The sequence below is a fragment of the Anser anser genome (assembly GCF_964211835.1).
Source record: "Anser anser genome assembly, chromosome: 1".
NCBI lineage: Eukaryota > Metazoa > Chordata > Aves > Anseriformes > Anatidae > Anser > Anser anser.
Genome location: NC_139720.1, coordinates 44,213,345 through 44,233,862, shown reverse-complemented (window position 1 = coordinate 44,233,862; position 20,518 = coordinate 44,213,345). Strand labels below are relative to the sequence as shown.

At 39.9% G+C, this 20,518-nt stretch overlaps 1 protein-coding gene across 1 annotated transcript in view; it reads left to right on the top strand.

Annotated features, from left to right (window-relative positions):
* UBN2 (ubinuclein 2) overlaps positions 1–19,874 on the top strand; it is a 56,445-nt gene extending 36,571 nt beyond the window's left edge. The window contains exons 12-17 of the mRNA XM_083844557.1: positions 1,292–1,342; positions 2,727–2,769; positions 3,446–4,984; positions 8,414–8,660; positions 9,444–9,533; positions 10,662–19,874. Of these exons, the coding sequence (XP_083700683.1) occupies positions 1,292–1,342; positions 2,727–2,769; positions 3,446–4,984; positions 8,414–8,660; positions 9,444–9,533; positions 10,662–10,711 (2,020 nt within the window). The 3' untranslated portion in view covers positions 10,712–19,874. The remainder of the gene's footprint in view (positions 1–1,291; positions 1,343–2,726; positions 2,770–3,445; positions 4,985–8,413; positions 8,661–9,443; positions 9,534–10,661) is intronic.
* Positions 19,875–20,518: the final 644 nt, after the last annotated feature.

Sequence of the window (20,518 nt, the reverse complement as noted above, 5' to 3'; positions counted from 1 at the left end):
GTCGAATAGCACACTTGAAATCATGTCACAGAGGCAATCTCATCCTGACCTCTTTCATCAGCTGTTATAGCTTAAATATACATATGCAGTGGAGTGATTGTTTTCTAAGTGTGTTCTTGCTGCCTTTCTTTGTACTGTATCTTTGACTTCTGTTCCTGTGGCAGTTATGCTTTGCCTTAAACCTCTAAGGATAATGTTACAAATTACTGGTGCCTGGGATGCCCCCAAACTGAAAAAGAGCAAGGAGTAGACAAAGCACCGGGCAGAAGGCATGGAGGAAAATACTTTGGTGAAGCCAGATGGGTCAGAAAGTGGCATGTGGAACTTGTAATGAGGAAAGTTCCTTTTGTTTTCTGATGTTTTTCATAGGCATTCAGTAGTCTTTGATGGGGAGCAATGTAATACAGATATGAGATTTGTAGATACCTGTTTTTTTCAGAATTGTTGCAGCTCTACAGGATGCGTTTTCAGTGGTGAAAAGCTCTTGTTTAGACAGCTGTTCATGATGTGATCAGCATGATGGCAGTGATGTAGGAAAATCTTGTGTATTTTAGTTTCACTTCCCCTTTCCTACTTCCAGGTAGGCAGTTTTCATTAACAGTACATTTATAGCTGCATTTGGATAGCAAGCTGTAGTATAGATGCAGGTCAGGAATTGTTCTCACTTCCCAGAGCAGGAGTTGCTAACATTATCATGGCAACTCCTGTCACTCATGGAGCTGTATCACTTGTTCTGTAGTAAAGTATGTGTGTAAATACAGTGTAATTGAAGTCACAGAGATGGTACGCAATGACCTATACAAAATCTTGAAGACAACTAGGCACAAGCTTGTTTCTTGTGTTCTAACTTTACTATAGTAAGCTTTAAAAAAAAAAAAAAAAACACAACCTACAAAACCCAAACCTGTGTTCAACATGTAAACATGCATGTAGAAGAGTTTGCAATAATCCTTAATTTGGTATTTTAAATATTTTTTTTAGCCCTTGAGGACAGAATTCAAAATGTTATTCTGTCCTGCTGAAGGAGGTGGTACTGTATTATGTAAACTTCTTTGTGGCCATTGACACATGTATTTTGAATGTATACTTAACCATTTTTTATTTATCCTTCTTCTGTTTATGACTGTATCTGCATCATGGTAGTAATACAGACAAACTACCTGCTGGCTACTTTGGGGACAGACAATCAAAGGATTCTTCTAAAAATTCAAGGGTACTTGTGTATGAGGTGGTTGTATGTTGACTGTCCCTGGTGAATCACCTTACATTTCTTTTCTCACCACTCTTCCAGGATGCTTTTTAAAGAAAGTCGGAGTGTTCACAATCACCTCACTTCTGCTCCGTGAGTATTGACAACTTACTAATATCTTCAGTTCATAGTATCTCTTCCCATCTTCACGTAATCTCTTTTTGGACAGAGGGGAGAGAAGGGAAATACTTCGGGATTTGTTTGAAGCCATTTAAAATGTTGATAAATGTGATTGTTTAATTTAGGCTTATACCTATGATGTTCTTGTGGTATTGTACTTTAACTTGGTTTTGAAGTGGCTAGATAACTTAGGTGGATGTTTTTGTGGATTAACACCTTCTCAAATTATTCCAAAGCACTATGTACTGCCTAAATTTTGCTTTGCAGCATCTTACATTGAACCCAGCACTTTCTACTCTTTTATTTTCTTAATAAGTCTCTGTAGCTCCAGTAGGTTGTGTATCTTAGTGGAATTTTACCTTCTTGATTTTCAGGCAATGCCACAGCCCTCTCAGGAGCTACCCTCACTTAAACAGAATTCAAATAACCAATTACAGCTTTGAATACCACCCAAATTACAACTCTCGTGATAGCTAAGATTAACATAGGATATTTTTCTGCATAATGGCAAAACTGAGCCGTGGTCCATCTACAGAAAAGTCTTTTTAACCAGGCGTTTTCCTAGTTGCTTAGAAAAGAGGACTGAACGAGCTGTAAAGTGTTAATCTGGTGATCGTTTTGAAGAAATAGAAATAGACAAGATGTGGAATGTCTAAATTCTAAGCTGAAGCAGATAACTAATAGTCTTCAGTACTGTCTTTGCTTGCATAACTGAAGTTGGTCCTATGGTGTTCACTTACACTGGAGGGGGAGGAGGAACCAAAACTGGAACCTTGCTAAATGGCTTGCTGCAACAAACAGAATTTAGGTACGCTGTTTCACAGTTGGCAAGCAACAAAACACTTGTCTGGAAAAAAAAAAAAGGGTTTGTGGTTTGAAATATAAATGAGAGCATAAAGTATATTCCTTCCTCAGTGACAAAAACAGCAATATAAGGCGAAGTAGTATGACTATTATAGGTATCGTCAGTTCAGATAAAGCTCTGTTAAGATAAATTCGTAAGATTGTGAGACGCTGAAATGCCTTGATGCTTTGAAGCTTCTCTAAATTGAGAAAGTACAAAACAAATATCTTAACTTTTGATATACGTCAGGTTATATCAGCAATTCAGTGAATTTTGCATCTAACTTATATAAAGATACATGACAACAATGGATTAACCGTGTGCTTGTCCCCCACCCTTTATTTTAAGAGATTTTTTTTCTATTTGAAGAATGCTTTATTATAAAAGCTTGACCACAGTAGTCATCCTTCTAGTTTACTGGGATATAATCAGGGTGACAGTTGAAACTAAAATTACCTGCCCTTCTTTTGTCTTCTAATGCGCATTTATCTCCTCTGCTTTCTTCTGATTTAGGGCAAAGAAGAAGGTGATTCTGGCACCTAAACCCAAAGTGAAGGTAAATGTCTGACTTTTATATGACCATTTGATACAAACAGTTTCTTGCCTCTGTTACAGGAAAAAAAAATCTATCAGAAGGGTTCCACTAGTAAATGCTAATTTAAGGAAAATGCTGCAAGAGCGTATTGGTTTAAAGCTCCTATTACCAAGCTAAGTAATACAAGAGACTTCTCTGTATAGCTTTGTGACATTAAGCTTATATAGCTTTTTGAAAATTGACTATGAAGAAGGAAATAGTTCCATCAAAGTTCCCTTTTTTAATATGTGGTTTGTTTGCTTTTGGCTTGTGTTAAATGCGGCAACACTGGAAAAATGTGTGGTTGGGAGGATAGCATAAGTTGATAGAGATGTTCATTAGACATGATTAGGTGTTGTCTTAGCCTAGGAGCAATTTTTACTTAGTGGTCAGATTAACTATCCTGTTCTTCACAGCACAGATTATTCTTAACTGTGGGGGGCACTTTTATATGTGGAGCAACAGCACTAGACTTTAAAATACAAATATTGAATTAGCACACAAGTATCTGACATCTAAATATCTATATCTTAATATAAAAAATTTCAGATTTTGGGTTCCACTGAATGTACAGAATAATAGTATTAAACGAAGTAAGACTTTGGATCTCCTCCAGAAAGGCTATTAAACTTGTCTTTTCTTATCTCTTCATTCTCAGGACTCCAGTCCAAAGAAAGAACAGAAAACCTGTACGTCTTCAGTCAATTCAACTTGTGCTACTACACTGAGTACCAGCGCACCTGTCTGCACCCCAGCCAGCTCTAGCTGCACACCAGCTCCAGAGACTATCTGCTTGGACGACTCACTGGATGAAGACCTCTCTTTCCACCCACCATCACTGGACTCTATTTCTGATGCTCTGGCAGTTATCAATAATGGTGCCAAGGGATCACCTCTTGGATCCACCATAGAGACACCAACATCCAGACCTCGCCCTGGGCTGAGGGAAGAGAAACTGGCAAGCATTATGAGCAAGTTGCCCCTGGCAACTTCAAAGAAAGTAGAGCCCACTCAAACACCCCATTCATCAAGTCTTATTGCTGGTCACACGGGGCCAGTACCAAAGAAACCCCAGGACTTAGTTCACACTGGTATCTCTTCAGGCCTTATTGCTGGATCTTCAATTCAAAATCCTAAGGTTTCCTTAGAGCCTTTGCCAGCCAAGCTACTTCAGCAAGGACTACAGAGGTCAAGTCAGATCCAAGCTGCTTCTTCCTCTTCACAGACCCATGTTTCTTCCTCTAAGACCCAAGCAGCTATTTCCACCTCCTCTCAAAGACCCAAGGATGCTAATATCCTGGTATCATCTTCTGAGATTCAAGGTGGTTCTTCCTCAACATCACAAATGACAAAGGTGCACCAGCATTCAGCTGTACAGCAGAAATATGTATCTCCTTTACAAGCAACTATTAGTAAATCACAGACCAATCCAGTGGTGAAATTGAGCAGTAATCCCAAACTGACCTGCTCATCACCAGTCATCAAGGCTCAAGAGAAGTCTGTAGTATATCGCCTGCCTTTGTCTAACCCCTCATCTGGAAGTGGCTCTCAAGTATCTCACCCACTGGTTTCTCGGACAACATCCAGCACCTCTACCTCTAGTAACTATTTAGCCAAGGCTATGGTGTCACAGGTTTCTTCCCAGGGTTTCAAGCCTCCCTTCTCCATGGCTGCCTCTCCCAAACCTGCTGCCTCTCCCAAGCCCACCGCATCTAAGCCCTCTGTGACACCCAAGCCCAATGCATCGCCTAAATTTTCATCTAAGTCCACCTCATCCCCCAGGCCTGCAACAACACCCAGTTCTTCCAGTTCAAGTGCACTAGTTTCCCAGAGTAGTCACTCCAGCAACAACCCCCTTCATAAACAAACCAGTGGTGTAAATATCAGCAGGCAGTCTCCCACAATGAATTTGCTGCCCTCTAATCGCACCTCAGGCCTTCAGCCTGCAAAGAACCCTCAGGCTTCTTCAAAATTGCCCAACTCTTCTCCTTCTGGAACTGTTGGTAAAAATAATTTGGGTGGAGTTGGAATGAATGTACCTGCCAGCAGAGGCAGTAACCTTAACTCAAGTGGAGCTAGTAGGACTAGTCTGTCTGGGGGAGCAGGAAGTGGAACACAGGGTGCTACTAAACAATTGTCAACTCCACACAGACCATCTTCTGCCTCAGGGTCTCCAGTTGTAGCAGCCAGTGTGCAGGTATGCATCTAACACGTTTACATTTAAATCAGACATTAATATTTATCATGCTTTGTAAACAGGCTTACGATATCTTGATTTGAAAATGAGTCACAAGGTTAATGTTTGCACTTTCCCTAGTATAAATGCTAATGCTGATGAAACTAGTTCACGCTAGTAAACAGGTATTTCCAGCTGATGTGAAATCCAGGGATCAGGGTGGAAGGAATCCTCACTGTAAAATACTGGTTGGTCTGTAGTGTGAAACAACTCAATTTTGTCATTTTTTCTTTTTAAGAACACTAGAAAAGGTGAGCTTTCTCTGGCTATATTTTCAGGGAATGCAGTATTGCATTATTAGATTTCTGTATTTTGTATTTATTTATGTTGATGGAGTTCGTATGTAGAGGTATCGCAGTACGTTTGTTGCCAAGCTTTGTGGTTAGTTTGCAAAACTGGAGTTCAATTGTTTGTGGTTAGAGTGTAATGCAAGACGTATTTAACGTTTGCAAGGGCTTTTTTTTTTTAGTATTTGTGATTAAGTATATGTTTTATTTTGTAGGATCTAGTCAAATCGAACGAGAGGTCATCAATATATAAACTTCATAGAAATTATTTAAGAGCTTGTGCAGAACTTTCTCATTGGAGTTAAAAAGTAACATAAAACAAATATTTTGAAAATACTGTTGTTCTAAAACCTATGCAAACCTATTATTTGCCCAGAAGACAGCCTACTTTACCAAGCTGTGCTTTTTTCTTGCTGGAAATGATTTAATTATTGAGAAGATCTGAGGTACTCCTCTCTTTTTATTGCTCTCTCTATTGTGAAGCGTGCACAACTTAAGAAAGTCAAGTCAAAGTTAAGAAAGTCAAGTTAAGAAAGGCGATATCACTGCAAATCAAAACCTTGTTCTACTGCGAACCAGAACAGCAATATATTTTTCTGAATGGTGTACATAGCTATTGTTTCATGGTGGTGATGTGTACGCAGCTTTTCATGATGCTTTATAATAATGTTTTAGCCTGCTATCAATTTTTCTTAGTACAGCTGAGTAACAGGAAGAAGATGACTTTCATGAGGCATTTCTGTGGTCTCTCACCCTACAATACCTTAAGTCTGGTACAGTAGTAAACGAGATGTCTAACAGGCTCTGATACAGTCTTCTCATTAATTTTGGGTACTTTCAATGGAGAGGAAAACAAAAAAAACACACAGTCCATGTTCTGTGTAAGGGCCGCAGAGGTATCACAAAGGGTCTGCAGAAGAGCCAAGCCAGCTGTGGTGCACTTTGGGTACTCCAGAAAGTGCCTGGAGGACACAAATGAGGCTGCAGCAAAAGGACTGGGAACAGAGTTCGGATCTGATGCAATCCTTGATATCCCATCGATATAGTTGCTGTGATGTGGAAGAAAATGTGAAATGGTTGTTGTTGTAGTGCTTAAAGTTGATAGACAGGGGAAATAAGTAGTATTGTGTGGATGATGAGATGAATTCTGGCAAATCATTATTTTATAGACGCTGATCACCTGGGGAATGAAATACACCTTGGCAGACAGTGATGTTGAAAAGAAGGACTGGTGGGAATGTGGTAGATAATTATTATAGGTGTACACTGTAATACAGTAAAAGTGTTTTGGTATAATAGAAGGGGGGGAAAACAGCTAAAGGGACTGAGCAGCATATAGTATTACCAAGTTAATTGTGACTTCACACGTGTTTTTTTCCTTGACACTTCAGAAGGTACTTTGACAACCTGAAACAGTTTGGGAGAGGTGGTACAAGGATAAAACATTCAATAAGACTTTTGCTACAGTGCAGACTGAGGCTCAGTCAGTGCAGTATATTCAGGAGAAGATGAGAATCAAATTACTTCTCAGTCCAAGTACACTGAATGGGAAGAGATTTGTGATAACAGTACCTTTTTACTCTTCAAGATCTAATGGCTAGCTGGGTACAATGTACTAAGGCGTTTGTTACCCTTCTTAATACATTAAATGAGACTGAAAGTGAATTTCCTTTCCATTAAGGGCTTAGGGATTTGATTCCTGATGCTGCTAATCAGAAGACAAGTGGTACGTGAGTTGCTCATTAGAATATCCTGGTCTGCTTACACTGAAGATCAGACTAGATGATTTCGTGTTGGTAATAAAAATGTGTCTGTAACTAGGAAGAGCGACATAGTGAATGGTTGTTACTTTTTGTACATAGGCTTATTTTGAAATTAGTACTTTCAAAGGCTAAAGAGAATAAGCATGTATGTTCTTATAAAGTCTTTCATCCATGGTTTTCTACTTGTGGGATGGAGAATGTCTTAGAAGCTGTCACTCCTGAAATGACAAATACAGATGCTTATTTATGAACATCTGATCTGTAGTTGTTTAAATTTACAGGGATATGGTTTTAAAATGTCTTAAGCAGTAACTTTCCTTTAGCAGCTTTCATCTGAACATCTTAAGACCAAACCTGGTAATAGAAAATTTTTCTCACTGGGAGTTTTTATCACTTTGTTTCTCTAAGTTGATACTATAGAATTCAAGGAGATTTCATTTTCACTTTGAGCTCTGGGTACTCATTAAAATGAGTTTTGGTTTTAGTTAAGACTTACTTATCAAAATGCACAGGTTTGAAGTCCTGTTCAGTCTCTGAATCTTCATAGCTCAAATATCTGTAAAATATAAGCTTGAGTCTAGTTTGAAATGCTTTCTATACATACTCTTTTGTGATAAATTTGAGAATTGAACATTATAATACCATATAAAATTACTGTATGTATAGTGAATGGAAGTGTTAAATGGGAATGAGCAGGACAGCTGCTAATTACAAAGGAACTGATGTAGTTTGGGAGCTGTTGTATCTAAAATATTCTGGCTTAATCTTGCATTTTCTTAAACTACAGTGCATTTAACTTGTGACTTACGTAGGGTGGTGAGAATTTTCCTTCCTTGCCTTTTGCTCTAACATATGCACGTGTGTTTGTGTATGAACACCTACCTATGTGTATATATATGTCTGCATCTTGGTAACCTAACTTTTGTCCTTTGAAGTGTGGTGGTTCTTAAGTACAAATCTGAGTTTTCAGAAATCCTTACTTCTAAGTAACTTTAGAAATAGTTAGCATTGTGTTAAGACCCATATTTCAAGAGGGGAGAGTAACTTGCTTCTAAAGAACTTCAGATCTGCATGGGATGATTTAAAGGAATTTACCTGTGAGGCTGACAAGAAAAACAAGAGAGATGAACCATACTGTCATGTGTGAATGTGAGATATAATTGTGCTTGTTGAGCAGATGAATAGTGGGAACTGATCCTAGGTGGATAAGTGGATATTTATTAATAATGTAATGTCCTTTTTAACAGGACCACACTTAACAGTAAATAGTTGATTCTTATCTCCTTAGAGGATGCTACTCAAAGCTTTAAAATCTTGAAGTACTACTTTTCTCTGTACAGTCAACAGCAGGAGCATCATTACTGGCTAACGCCTCACCTCTGACGCTCATGGCATCACCCCTGTCCGTAACCAGTCAGAATGTGACGTCTGCACCATTAACTCCTTTCGGGATGCTGGGTGGCCTTGTTCCTGTGACCGTGCCCTTCCAGTTTCCCTTGGAGCTGCTTGGCTTCGGGACGGACACAGCTGGAGTGACAACCACCTCGGGATCTACCTCAGCGGCTTTCCACCACAGCCTAACTCAGAGTGAGTGGAATTCCTTATCACACTATGCTGTAGGGAAACATGCTTGCTGAATGTGGAAATCAAGAAGGGAAAAGCCATTCGGTTCTGAGATACTTAGATTTGGTTCATGAAAATCCCTTCAGAAGAGTAAATGTGACTTCTCTGTTAAAACTTTGTTTCTGTAATTATCCAGATGTTATGAATCACCTTTGACAGACGATTAACTTCACTATTAAATTCATAATATATAGCTGCTTTTGAACATGCGTTTTTGGGTTAACTTGTTCCTGTATCTTCAGAAATAAATATATCTTAAGATTCTCTCAATTTCACAATTCAGATACGAGACTTAATACTGTGATTCATCAAAATGTCCTTAGCTCAGTAATGGCTTAGACACTGATACCAAACCATTTTCTTACAGGCAGGCATCAATCTAGGTGGGGTTTATTATTTGCAATTGCTAAAAGAAATTCTTTAAACTTTTAATCTGTAGCAATTTTGGCCTTCTGCCAAATGAAATAGTATGAAGAGTTGTATTCCAATAGTGACACATGATCCTGGTTCTGACTTTTGATTAACCGTATCTGAACAGGTCTGTTTGTATTGACTTGTTTACCAGCCATCAGAATCCTATCAGGTATTATTTTTTGTTGTTGTTGGGGTGTCTTCAGAAATCTGTGCCAAATTATCATGTTACGATAGCTGTAATTTTAAAAACAAAAGCTTCCTATTTCACTAAGGCTGATATGGTCCGTAAGATTTATTTTTCATCTTTGTTTGTCTCCTTCTTTTTACCCCCAGACTTACTGAAGGGTTTACAGCCAGGTGCTCAGCACGCAGCAACGCTGTCTCACTCACCTCTGCCTGCTCACTTGCAGCAAGCTTACACAGGTAAAGATATATTTCTCTTACTACTTAACAGATTTATGCCCTAGACTGAAACAAAACATACACCAAAATCAAAATTGGTTTAGAGAAGACACAAAACAGGAACAAGCTCTGGTAGCAGCAGATGGTGCACATTCTATTACAGCAGTATTTTTGGAACCTAAGCAGAAGTAGAAAAACAATGTTCAATACCAGAAACAAAAAAGCTCAAAAATCTCAATAATACTTTATTATAGCAGTTTGAGAAATGTAAGCATTCAAATTCAGCCAATGGAAGAAAGGACTACTACATACTAGATATTAACATAATTATTTGCAGACTGTATAGTCTATGCTGGGAGAAAAATGGGTTGTTTTTTCCACTACATTTTAATATCTTCCAGCTAGAAGCCTCTTCATGATTCTTGCAGTTGGGTATGCATGTGTGAATAAATGTGATAGTTTCCTAGTGGAAGACCAATCTTCCCTGGGAATCTTATGCTTTAAGTTACATATTTTTGATTGAAAGGAGTAACTTGAAGTATAAAATCTTTTTCTGTTTGTAAGGCCTTAGAGCTGAAAAGCTATCATAAAATTATAGAAGGTGGCGGAGTATGCTCCTTTATTTGCCAGTTGTAAGGATTTTTTAGCCAGAAAAGGGAACACGAAAGGTGGCAGTGGCACGGTGGGTTCTTTATACTGATTTTGCAGTACTTGGCTCCAGAACCAGGGCAGCGTTGTAAGAGGCTGTAAAAACAAACCAATCACTTATGTGGTATCAACCTTGGGTTTTTTTTGGTCACAGTGAGTGCCATGGGTTGACTTAAAATTCTTACAGAGTAAAGACTTCTAAAGAAAAGCTTGATTTTTGTTGTTTTGTTTTTGCAGTATCACAGGCTGCAACTTAAAATACCACGTCTCTAAAGATCTTGCTGTAAAGCTTGAAGTCTCTGGTTTCATCAGTCTTATTTAAAAGAAAACAAAACCAGAAAACTATTGAAAATATATAAAGTTCAACATGCTATAAAGACAATGCATTTTCTGCTGATTCTAAAGATGAATGTTCCAAATATGTTTTTTATTTTGTAAGTTGTAAAATAAGTTTGTTCATGCTTCTATTCTTCCTCTTCTTTTCCTGTTTCTAAATTGCAGATGGAGGCCAAAGTAAAGGGGACACTAAGTTACAGCGGAAAAACCAGTGACTTCTAGACAAGCAAGGGAGCTGAAGCAGTTCTGGTTGGCTGACAGAATCTGCCCAGTTGGGAAAGTGCTTATTGTCACAGGGCTGCTGTTTCTGTCGATGTTTACATATTCTGATCCCAAGCACTGTGGTGAGAGGAAGAAGAAAAAGAAAACAATACTTGATCAAAGAGAGAAGGAAAAGGGGGACTGGTGCTCCTGGTCATGCAGACTGGTCATAGTTTGATCTTGCCTAAAGAAACAAACGTTTTTTTCATCTGTTCTGATTGGCTTTTAAAAGAAATTGATTGTCAAACCCACAGCAGCACAAACATTTTTTTCTGGGTAATGTCCAATAAAGAGTTGAAAGCATGAGAGGAGCTAGAATAGGTCTCTCCATCCATTGGGTGAGGTGGAATCATCTACTTCACGAGTTCCTGAAGTGCCCCATATAAGATTATATGTAGGTCCTGAGTGTACCGTGTGGTTGTGGACCAAAGGTTATATAGATTAGAAGTGGTGCTGGGATACTTTGTGTTGTATTTAAAACCTTACAGAAATGCAGTTTGTGATGTGGGCATTTTTTCAGCTTTACAAGGTTATTTGGCTATAGAGAGCCTATGGATGTATGCAGTCTCAGTTCCAGAGAGCTGTCTTCAAAAACAGATCTCCTGGTACATGAGATGTGAGAGACAGGCTACTGGGAAACCCTTTTCTCCTTGTTTATTTTTTTTCTTCTTTGTTTTAACATGACTCTTACATAGGGAGGAAGGGTGTATGGAAATTTTTCATCATACGTAAAAAGGAAACCAACATTTTATTGGTCACACTAGCATTTCTTTCCCACATCCTTTTTTTTTTTTTTAAAGGCATGCTAGGACTCTTTCAGTCCCTCCATTTGTTAAACCTTCCTTTCCCTTGTGCTTATCTGCTACTGAAATTAAGTAATGTTCTATCACATCTTTCATAAAATACAGTTAGTTCTTTACCCATTCTAGATCTTCCTCATCTGTCACGTAACTCTTCCCAAAAGCCATGCATTATCCTGATTTGCTAGTAAAAGAGAGCTGAATGTGACTTACTCCAGAGCCAGGTTAATACTGCTTCAGGCATTAGCCAAAGAGGAGTCGTTCAAAAGCGACCAGAGGTGCCTTCTCTTCTGGGGCTGAATGGATCGTCTCCAGCATTTCCAGCCCCTGCTGGCCTGGAGAGTTTCCAACCTGAACTCTTCCTTACATGGTAGCACAGAACTGCAAAGCTGGCTATTTTTTTTATAGCAATACATGGACTGGTTCATTTGTAAGGTTAGGAAGTATCCAGCACATGTTGCACTTTTGACACTAGGACAGAACTTTGCTGTTAGATAAAAGATGAGAATGACAGAAACAAATAAATCCTAGGGGAAAGACGCAACTAAAATGATATGATACCCTTCTCCTTCAACCCTGAAACATTCCTGATCAGAGATGCTGAAATTCCTACTAGCTAGTCTTTCCAGTAGTTTGAGGTGAGTTTGAACCAGTGACTACTGGTCATCTCATCTTCCAGAGATACCTTGACCATGGATAATGAATCTTCAGTGTTTTTGCTAGATTAACTTATAGCTTTCAGGTTACTTTTACATGTGACTTATTTTTCTTAGACCAGAGAACAATTTCTTTTCTATTTAGAGCTCATTTTAATTTTATATAAATATATATATATACATGAATCTAAAATAATATATATTGTGTATTTAGTATAAAGATGTTGGGTTGAGCTCAGCAATAAATGTTTTTGCACAACACTTCTGTGAAAGACACATTGAATTAAAATAAGATTCATTAGTTCATGAATTTCACTCCATAGCATCAGCTAACTAGATGCCTTTTAGCTAATGCTAATGTTTCGTATGTGGCATGTTGATTAGATAAGCTTGCATCTTAGTCAAGGTTATTTAGAGTTGAAACATACAGCTACATAGACTCTTGCATTCCTCCTAATGTGCAAATTCTAGTGAACATTAAGTACCGCAACCTATTTAGAGTGCAAGCTTTATCTGATTTTTCTTTTTCTCCAGGAAGGGTTGAAGGAAGAAAACTTTTTTTTTTTTTGAGGCCTAAGAGAATGTTGTTTTTTTCTGAATTGTCAAACCTAATACTTTTAAACAACCTGTGTAGCTAAGGGAGTTGCAGCAGTGAGCCATCAAGCAGCAATATATTAAAAACAAAACACAAAATAACCCACCAAAAAAAAAAATGTCCTAAGAGTTCTACCTCTTCTGTGTTTTCTTCATCAAAGCATCTCATCCAAATTTACATCTCTTGTCTTTGTAGTTGCTAAATGAAACTTCAGTTGGGAGACTTGTGGCCCTTTATAATAACAGCACAAACTTTCTTTCAACATCCCTCCCTCTCTTTCTGTAGGTACGACTCACTTTCAGTTAATTCAGTTAAGGGATATCCTCTCCAAACCTTGAGGACGGGAAGTAGTCCTGTCTGTATGGCCTGTTGAGCTTCTCAGTTTTTGGAAATGAGTAAACTAATACTGATGGTGAGAATAAAGATGACCATACAGTCTTTGTGCCAGTTCAGACAGTCCCCCAGCGGGTAACTCGCCTTCAGTCATTGTACTGCCAAGCTGCTTTGGAATCAGCAACATAATGATGAAGGGGTCGGTGTTGCCTTTTCCCTATTCTTCTGTGTTAAACCTAGCAAGGCCAAATTAAAGGGAATAATAGGGTGGCTCCCAGAGACATTTTTGGTTAGCACAAACAGGGTGGGGAAGTGAAAATTTTCTGCAATGTCCAAATGCAAAACTAGGTTAATGTTTTCCTATTTTCTGCACAGCAGCTCTCCTAAAAGCATTTCCCCCAGTTTTTTACTACTTTTTAAGGGCCTCTGGTAATAAATAAACTGTAGTTGTACATACTAAGTAACCCTCAGTATTCACAAGCAATAAGAAAGCCAAGTAGAGCTGTCTTTTCCAGGCAGCAGGGCTGAACTCGGTTTGGGGTCTGTATATGAGCTAGCATGTCAAGCTCACTGAAAGCCCCAAACGAATGCAAGCAATAATTTCACACACAGGTCTTAGATGTTAAAACCCTCTGAGTAATATTTTCAGCTACGTGATCCAAAGTCCCCAAAGTCATGGTAGCTATTGTAAATCCTTCTGAGACACTTGCAAAGTAAGAAGGAAGGCGGCAGGCTACATGAAAAACAGGCTGCAAAATTTCTGATACCTTGGACTGTAACTGCAGTGTTCTCCTACTCCAAAATGGCCTAAATCACTTTGTCCAGCCTTCTCTGATGATTCAAGATACATGACTAATACTGAGTGAGTCACAAGTGTGGATGCTGTGGGTTTCACATCTGTTTTCTGCTAATCAGAAGTAACTTTTAATTACTTGGGTTCTACTTCTTGTTTGAATCCAATCAAAGTTGTCTGATGCACAGAATTGGGGGGTGGGACAGGTGCCAAGAGCCTGTTTCCTTCCTCAGTCCCATCACCTGACCCTTCTTCCACACTCCTTCTCCACTTGGTGCAAGACCCTTGAGGACATGAAAACAGAAATCCTGCAACTCTCCCAAGCTGCCATCAGTTGTGTGAACCATTAACCCTCTGGGAGTCATCTTGGACTCCGACTAACTTTATCACATTTGCTGCTACATTCATAAAATGAACTTTTAGCTGTATTTATTAGCAAATTTTAATCTAGTTTACAGTTTGTTTGGTTTTCTTTTGAGTAGTTTTTGCCCACAGATGGATTAGAAGTATTGGGGTGTTTGGGTTGTTTTTTTTTTTTTTTTGAGTGAATTGCTAAAGGCACAGTGGTCCCTCTCCTGTTTTTGTTTTGGATTTTTTTTTGCAGATGGAATTGCAGGAAAACCTGCAGTCAGGCTAGGCTGTGGAAGGCTTCTTCCCACACCTACCTTTAATCTTTTGCTGAATTAGGGGGAAATCACTAAAGGGACACTTGCTTTTTGTTTGTTTCATAAAATGATCCAGAAAGTGAAAGCAGTAGGTAAATGACTGATTAATTAACACTTTATGCAATTTTAATTTTATAGAAATTAAAAAGTTGGTAGCTTTTTGATTGGTCCTAGCTCTGGTGAAATGGCTGTTACCCTCCATGACTTACTTGATTCAGGCCTTTGTCCTTTGTTTAAGTGCCTTTTTTTATTTTATTTCCCTACCCTCTTAAACTGTTCTCAGAGATCCTGAAGTGCTGGAAGGCATTTTGGAGGAAAATCTTAAGCTTGCCAAGATAGATGGCTTTATGCTGTTATACTATTTTTCCCTTTTGTAAAAAAAAAAAGAAAAAAAAGTGTGTAATGTATGTGACTTCATAGCTGCTGTACCATGGCGTTGGTTCTGTATGCTTGTGCTTTCTTTCTCTCACGCTCACACGTGTGCGCACACGTACATACACAGCAATATTCCCGAGAACCCCATAACTGTGTTCATCCTCCTATGTTCTGCTGGCGCTGTTAAACATTCACATACAAAAGGGGAACGTTTGGGCAAAGATGGCAGTACAATAAAAGCGTGCGTGCGTGAATGTGTAAATGTGTGCGAGAGAAAGGAAGTGGCTAATGAGATTGAAACTTGTTATATTTTTCTCTGGAGGTTTTAAATTTGGGTCTTAATTCACAAGTACAGCTGACAACTTTAAATACCGGACCGCTTCACACTATTACTGAACTTGAGGCAATAGATGTGTGGCTAACGTAACTGAAAGAAGTGGGGAAAGAAGAAGGTTAAAATAGCTTGTAACAATTTTGAGTTGAGATGAACTGCAAGGAATCTTGTGTATGGCTAGCCATGTCTGCTTGGCACTGGTTATTGCAAGGATTCTTACATTTACCAAAGTTGTCACTTCCTACCAGGCATCATGTGTGAGAAGGAACTTGGTATAAACTGCAAGAATGCAGCTGCTCTTTGAAGTTAAACCTGACTATACTTCACAAGCTGCCTAAATCATTCACCTTTGAGTACTTTTCTCACTGTACTTTTTCTTGCTGAGATTTCATTAATGGTTTGTTCTCTTAAAATAATGAACAGTAAGTTCGTGTATTGTTGGCTGCAAGTGAACACTCAAATAGTGTCTGTGCTTGTTTGCTTGTTCTCTGACAGAATCAGTGATCTGTAATAGATCTTCTAATGATTTTAACTATTCTGTGCTGAGGATACATCTAACTTACTATTATTGTAAACATGCATACCTGAAATTAGCAATTCATTTCTAAACTTAAGGTAATTTATGTAAGCATCACCAGACTGTGCTAGTTCTGTGATGTTTCCACTGGGGGAGATCTAATTTTGAGTTGCAATATGAAAAGGAAGTGTTTACCTTCTCTTTTCAGAAACCAGAGTAGGAATGGCTAGAAGAGTCCTTCATACGTCAGTGAAGAGCCCATCTAGAGAGCCAACAGTAAGATACCAAATGCAACATGTTCCTGTGGCAGAAAATAGCCTAACTGCTATTCCAGTTATCGCATTCAAATGAACCTGTTGAAATGAGGCCATAGGTAGATTTCTTTTACTGATCTAACAGTGCTGGGGATAGTACTATTGCTGGTAGCTTGGTCAGTTGGAGTGAGAGCGCGTCCTAATCTGCCTTAGGTGAGTGTGAGAGAGTTACTTCTGTAGTTAGGCACATCCACCCGTGGCAGTGACTTGCGGTGACTGGGCTCCTCTGTTGCTGTTCAGTCCCTCTCAGGCACGTGTGCTCTTTATTCTAGGCTGATCTGAAAGATTGGAAATCGACAGCTGGCACTGCTGGTTGACTGTTGTGGTGTTTTTAACACCACAGTGTGGCTGTTCTGAAAATCACCGTCAGTCTGCTGCTGCTTAAAAAAATCACTGCCAAAATAAGCAGCAGCAGTAGCCCGGCTTAGCCACTGGAAATATAACCAAACGTTGGGGGATACTCTGGTTGTGGAAACGTCTGGTGCGGCTCCATCATCCTTTTTCTGTGACCCAATGATTCCTTGCTGCTGTAATAGCCTTTTGGGGCCACAGGAAGCCCCGCTGCTGCTATGTGTTATGCTGAGAGATCAGCATGGCCTGGAACTGGGGATGCACAAAGATTCCCTATGGCCATTTTTGCACACTCCTCATAAGTGATACTGTGCTGATCTTGTCAGTAGTGGAGGATATAGGTCTGTTATTTTGTAGACATTTTTTGACAGCTATAATTCTACAGAGCAACTCTAGAAAAAAAAAAAAGCTTCGTTTTGTATCTAGAAGTGAATTTCAGCCTCTTCCCTTGCCATGTCTCCTGTTTATTTAATAACCTTTAACTAAGAAGTTTTTCTTTATGCTGAAGTAATCCAAAACAAGCAGTGCACATTGCCTTCTATCATGCTCATTACTAAAGGTGTTTTTTTTGGCCCAGCAGCATGTGCAGATGTATTTTTTGAACAGATTCAGTTAACGTTTGTTACTGTCCCGTACCAAGAGAAAAAGGCAAGAGAATCAACCCAAACCAGTCAGGAGATACCACTGCTGCAGGCCAAACCAAGTAGCTGCTGAGGCAGCCAGAGCTGCTTTGAGACTTCTCAGATTTCACCAGTGGAGTGGGAGGTGGGGGAAGAAACTTTCTTGTGTTCTCAGCTTTCTCCAGATAAGGCCTTAGTTTGATTAGTAGTCACTAATATCAACTATGCAGATAAGTATTCTTTACATGTCTCAGTGTTACATGCATTCCTTCCCCCAGCTACCCTGTTAATACATGTTGAAATTTTACCCAAAGAAAATGGAATATTTTTTGAATGTCTGTACTGCAGAACTCTTTTTGCTACAGTGAGGAAAGTAGTTTGTATTTCAAAAAAGAAACCCTTTTGCTGGTGCAACACCTAGTGTCAAGTGTCATGAAGTTGCTTCAAGAGGGAAGCTAAAATCACCTCTTGTGACAAGTCTTAGTCTGAGAGCTTTCAGAATATTCAGCTCTCAAAATGGGTTTAAAGAAGCCGCAGCAATGTTGTTTTTTTAATGTACTGATTGGATTTGGGGAGAAGCTAATGAGATCCCGTGTTTCCTTCCAATATCAGAAGTAAATCATTTCCTCACTTAAATGAAGTTGCTTCTAAACAAGAGGAGGTATCAGCTACCCAGTAGCTGGATCTTCAAATAAAAGCTGATTTGTGATTCCCCAGGTATTTCTCGCTGATCCTGTAGTCTTGTATGTAACTACAAATAACAATTTAGTTCAGAGGTGAGAACTGTAGTGTGTGTTTTATTGCCAGTAATTCCATCATGTAGCAAGTAGTACCATGTTCTTGCATAGTTCTCAAGGTCCCTGTTGGAAATAGATGGAGAAATATTTTTGGACTACTGTTTAAAAAAAAAAATTTACAAAAATCATTAATGCTATTTTCCCCAAAAAGTCTACTGAGCAGCGTTATATTTTAGCCGTTAAACTAGTACCCTTGTTCTGTGATTTGTCTCTTGTAGTCTTCTTTTTACTGAGGGTTAGAAGCATTTCGTAAGTAATCCGTAAAATGTTGGTATTTCCTAGCTTAAAGCCAGGTGCTTACAATAAAAGGGCATCTGTGATTATAACTTCTGATGATACAAAAGCACTACGTTACGAATATTTCATTGAAAATACAGGTGTGGGTTGCAAGTCCCTTCAGTTCTGCCTGGTAACGAGGCTTAGTCAAGAGCAGAGCTTCCACGTCAATTCCTGCCCACCCAGCCAAGGGCAGTGGGGGTCCTCCCACAGACAGGTTTGGCCTCTGTATCCTTTGTTGTCACATGTGGCGTATATATTTTTAGCAACTTTGGATATAGCCAGCTTAACCCTACCTGACTTGCTGATCCCCAGGAGAATGAAGGAGGCTATGTAAAGTGAACAGCTGAGAAACCGGTGGGCCGAGCGTTTTCCTGCCCTGCTCTGTGTAGCTCAGAGCAGTCAGTCAGTTGCCTGAGCGTTTTGTTACAAGCAAGACTAAAACCTTTGTAGTCCTCTGCTTCAAGCAAAGGAACGCGCAGCTACTAAGAGATGGCGAACCTCTTTGAGTTAGTGACTCCTGTGATGCTCTACACAGTCCCACGTGAATTTGTATCAGGTCACCTTCCTCCTTTTATTACTTCCGTATTTCAGATCACAGGGCTTAGTGACAGAGAGGATCCTAACAGCCACGTGCTTACCTGGTTGAGCTCTCCAGAGAAACTCCCCTGCGAAATGCTCCCCTCTTGTGACAGCAAGCCTGAACAACCAAATGCAGCTACATTTGGGTGATTAGCACCACTTTCATTTGGATTTTAGGGAGGCGTGTTCCACTAACTTCAAGGGATACTGTGTTTTAAATGTGTGATTTCCTTCCTCTCTCCTTATAAAACTGGACCTGAACACAAATTTTGAGTTGTTGCTTTTTTTTTTTTTGTAATAATCTCAGGACCTGAAAGATTGTAGCATTTAGTGTGTCTTAAAAATGATGTACTGTACCAGCCATGGATTTTGTAAATACACCTGTCTCCCTTTTTTGTATTTTAATTTTTTAAAGTGTGTAAGGCTCTTTGCCAGAGGAACTGGTGCCTGCTTAATTTCCATCCTGAACTGAAGCGGGAAAAGGAAGAAGCTGCTGCCACAAAAGCCTGCATCAGTTCCAAATGTGTATACTGTTCTGGTCAGTTTAATGGCTGTTAGTCCTTAGTATTATTTTTTTATTTTTAATTGGGAAGCTGGTTTGTTCCCCTGCACATTCCCAGTTGTGGCTAGCAGAGCCCTATCAGGGAGACTATAAATCTCTTGTGTGTGACTACTTGACGTTTTCACTCCTTCCAGATACTCAGGTTCGCATTCCCTGAGAAGTCTGATGTTTTCAGAAGTCAGGACTATTGGCCCTCCGCAAGAAGAGCTGGAGCGCATTTTTTGCTTTATCAGTGCTTTGTTCCAAACAGTAATGGGGCTTGTGTCCTATGAACCTTGCAGATGCCACCAGCTTCACCACCTGTTCCTGGAGGGACTTTCCCTCTTTTTCTTCTGCTTTCCTGAAAGGAGTGCAAAGATTTTTTTGGCAGCAGTTTTGCTCTGGGATCCACATTTAGGCAGCAGCCCCCTGTTCTGCAGTAGGAGCCTTACGCAACTGGGTGTAGCTGTTCCCTGTCCGTAATGGCGACAGGCATTTTTCATGAGTGTACTTTTTTTTTTATGTCATGTGTCTGTGCTGTATTAAATAAAGAGGAATGTACATATTAGCTCTGTCTGTGTTATTTCTCACAAAATAAAGATGTGTTTGGGGGCTTTGGGGGGGGGGGTCGTTTCTCTTTGTTGTTAAATTGGATGGGGGGAGCGGCTGCTACGGCTTCCTTCAGCTGGGGCCACCCCGAAGCAAGGGCAGCACTTCAAAACTGTTTTAGAAGGAGGGGACTCTTCCTCCGGAGGCCATTATTTCAAGCCCCAGCCGAGCCCTCCTCCTCTGGCCCTTCCCCGCGGCTAATGGCGGCCGCCATTTCCCTGCTCCCCGCTCCCGGGCGGCGAGGGGCAGGCGGGAGGCACCGCCCAATGGGCGCCCAGGAGGCGCTGTCCATAAAAGGAAAGGGGGCGGGAAAATGAGAGAAGTAGCACCGCAGCGCACCCGTCTCCGCGGTAGCCCCAGTGGCCTAATGGATAAGGCATTGGCCTCCTAAGCCAGGGATTGTGGGTTCGAGTCCCATCTGGGGTGGACTTCTTTTTTCGACTCTCAGCTTCTTACCTTTTTTTTATTATTTATTTTATGTATGTATTCATTATTTTACTTTTTTTTTTTTTAATTTTGGCCAAAACGCAGACCCCGAAGCCCCCGCGGCGGGGCGGGCCGCACGAAGCCTCCCTCAGCGCCTGCGGCCGTCGCTCCCCTCCC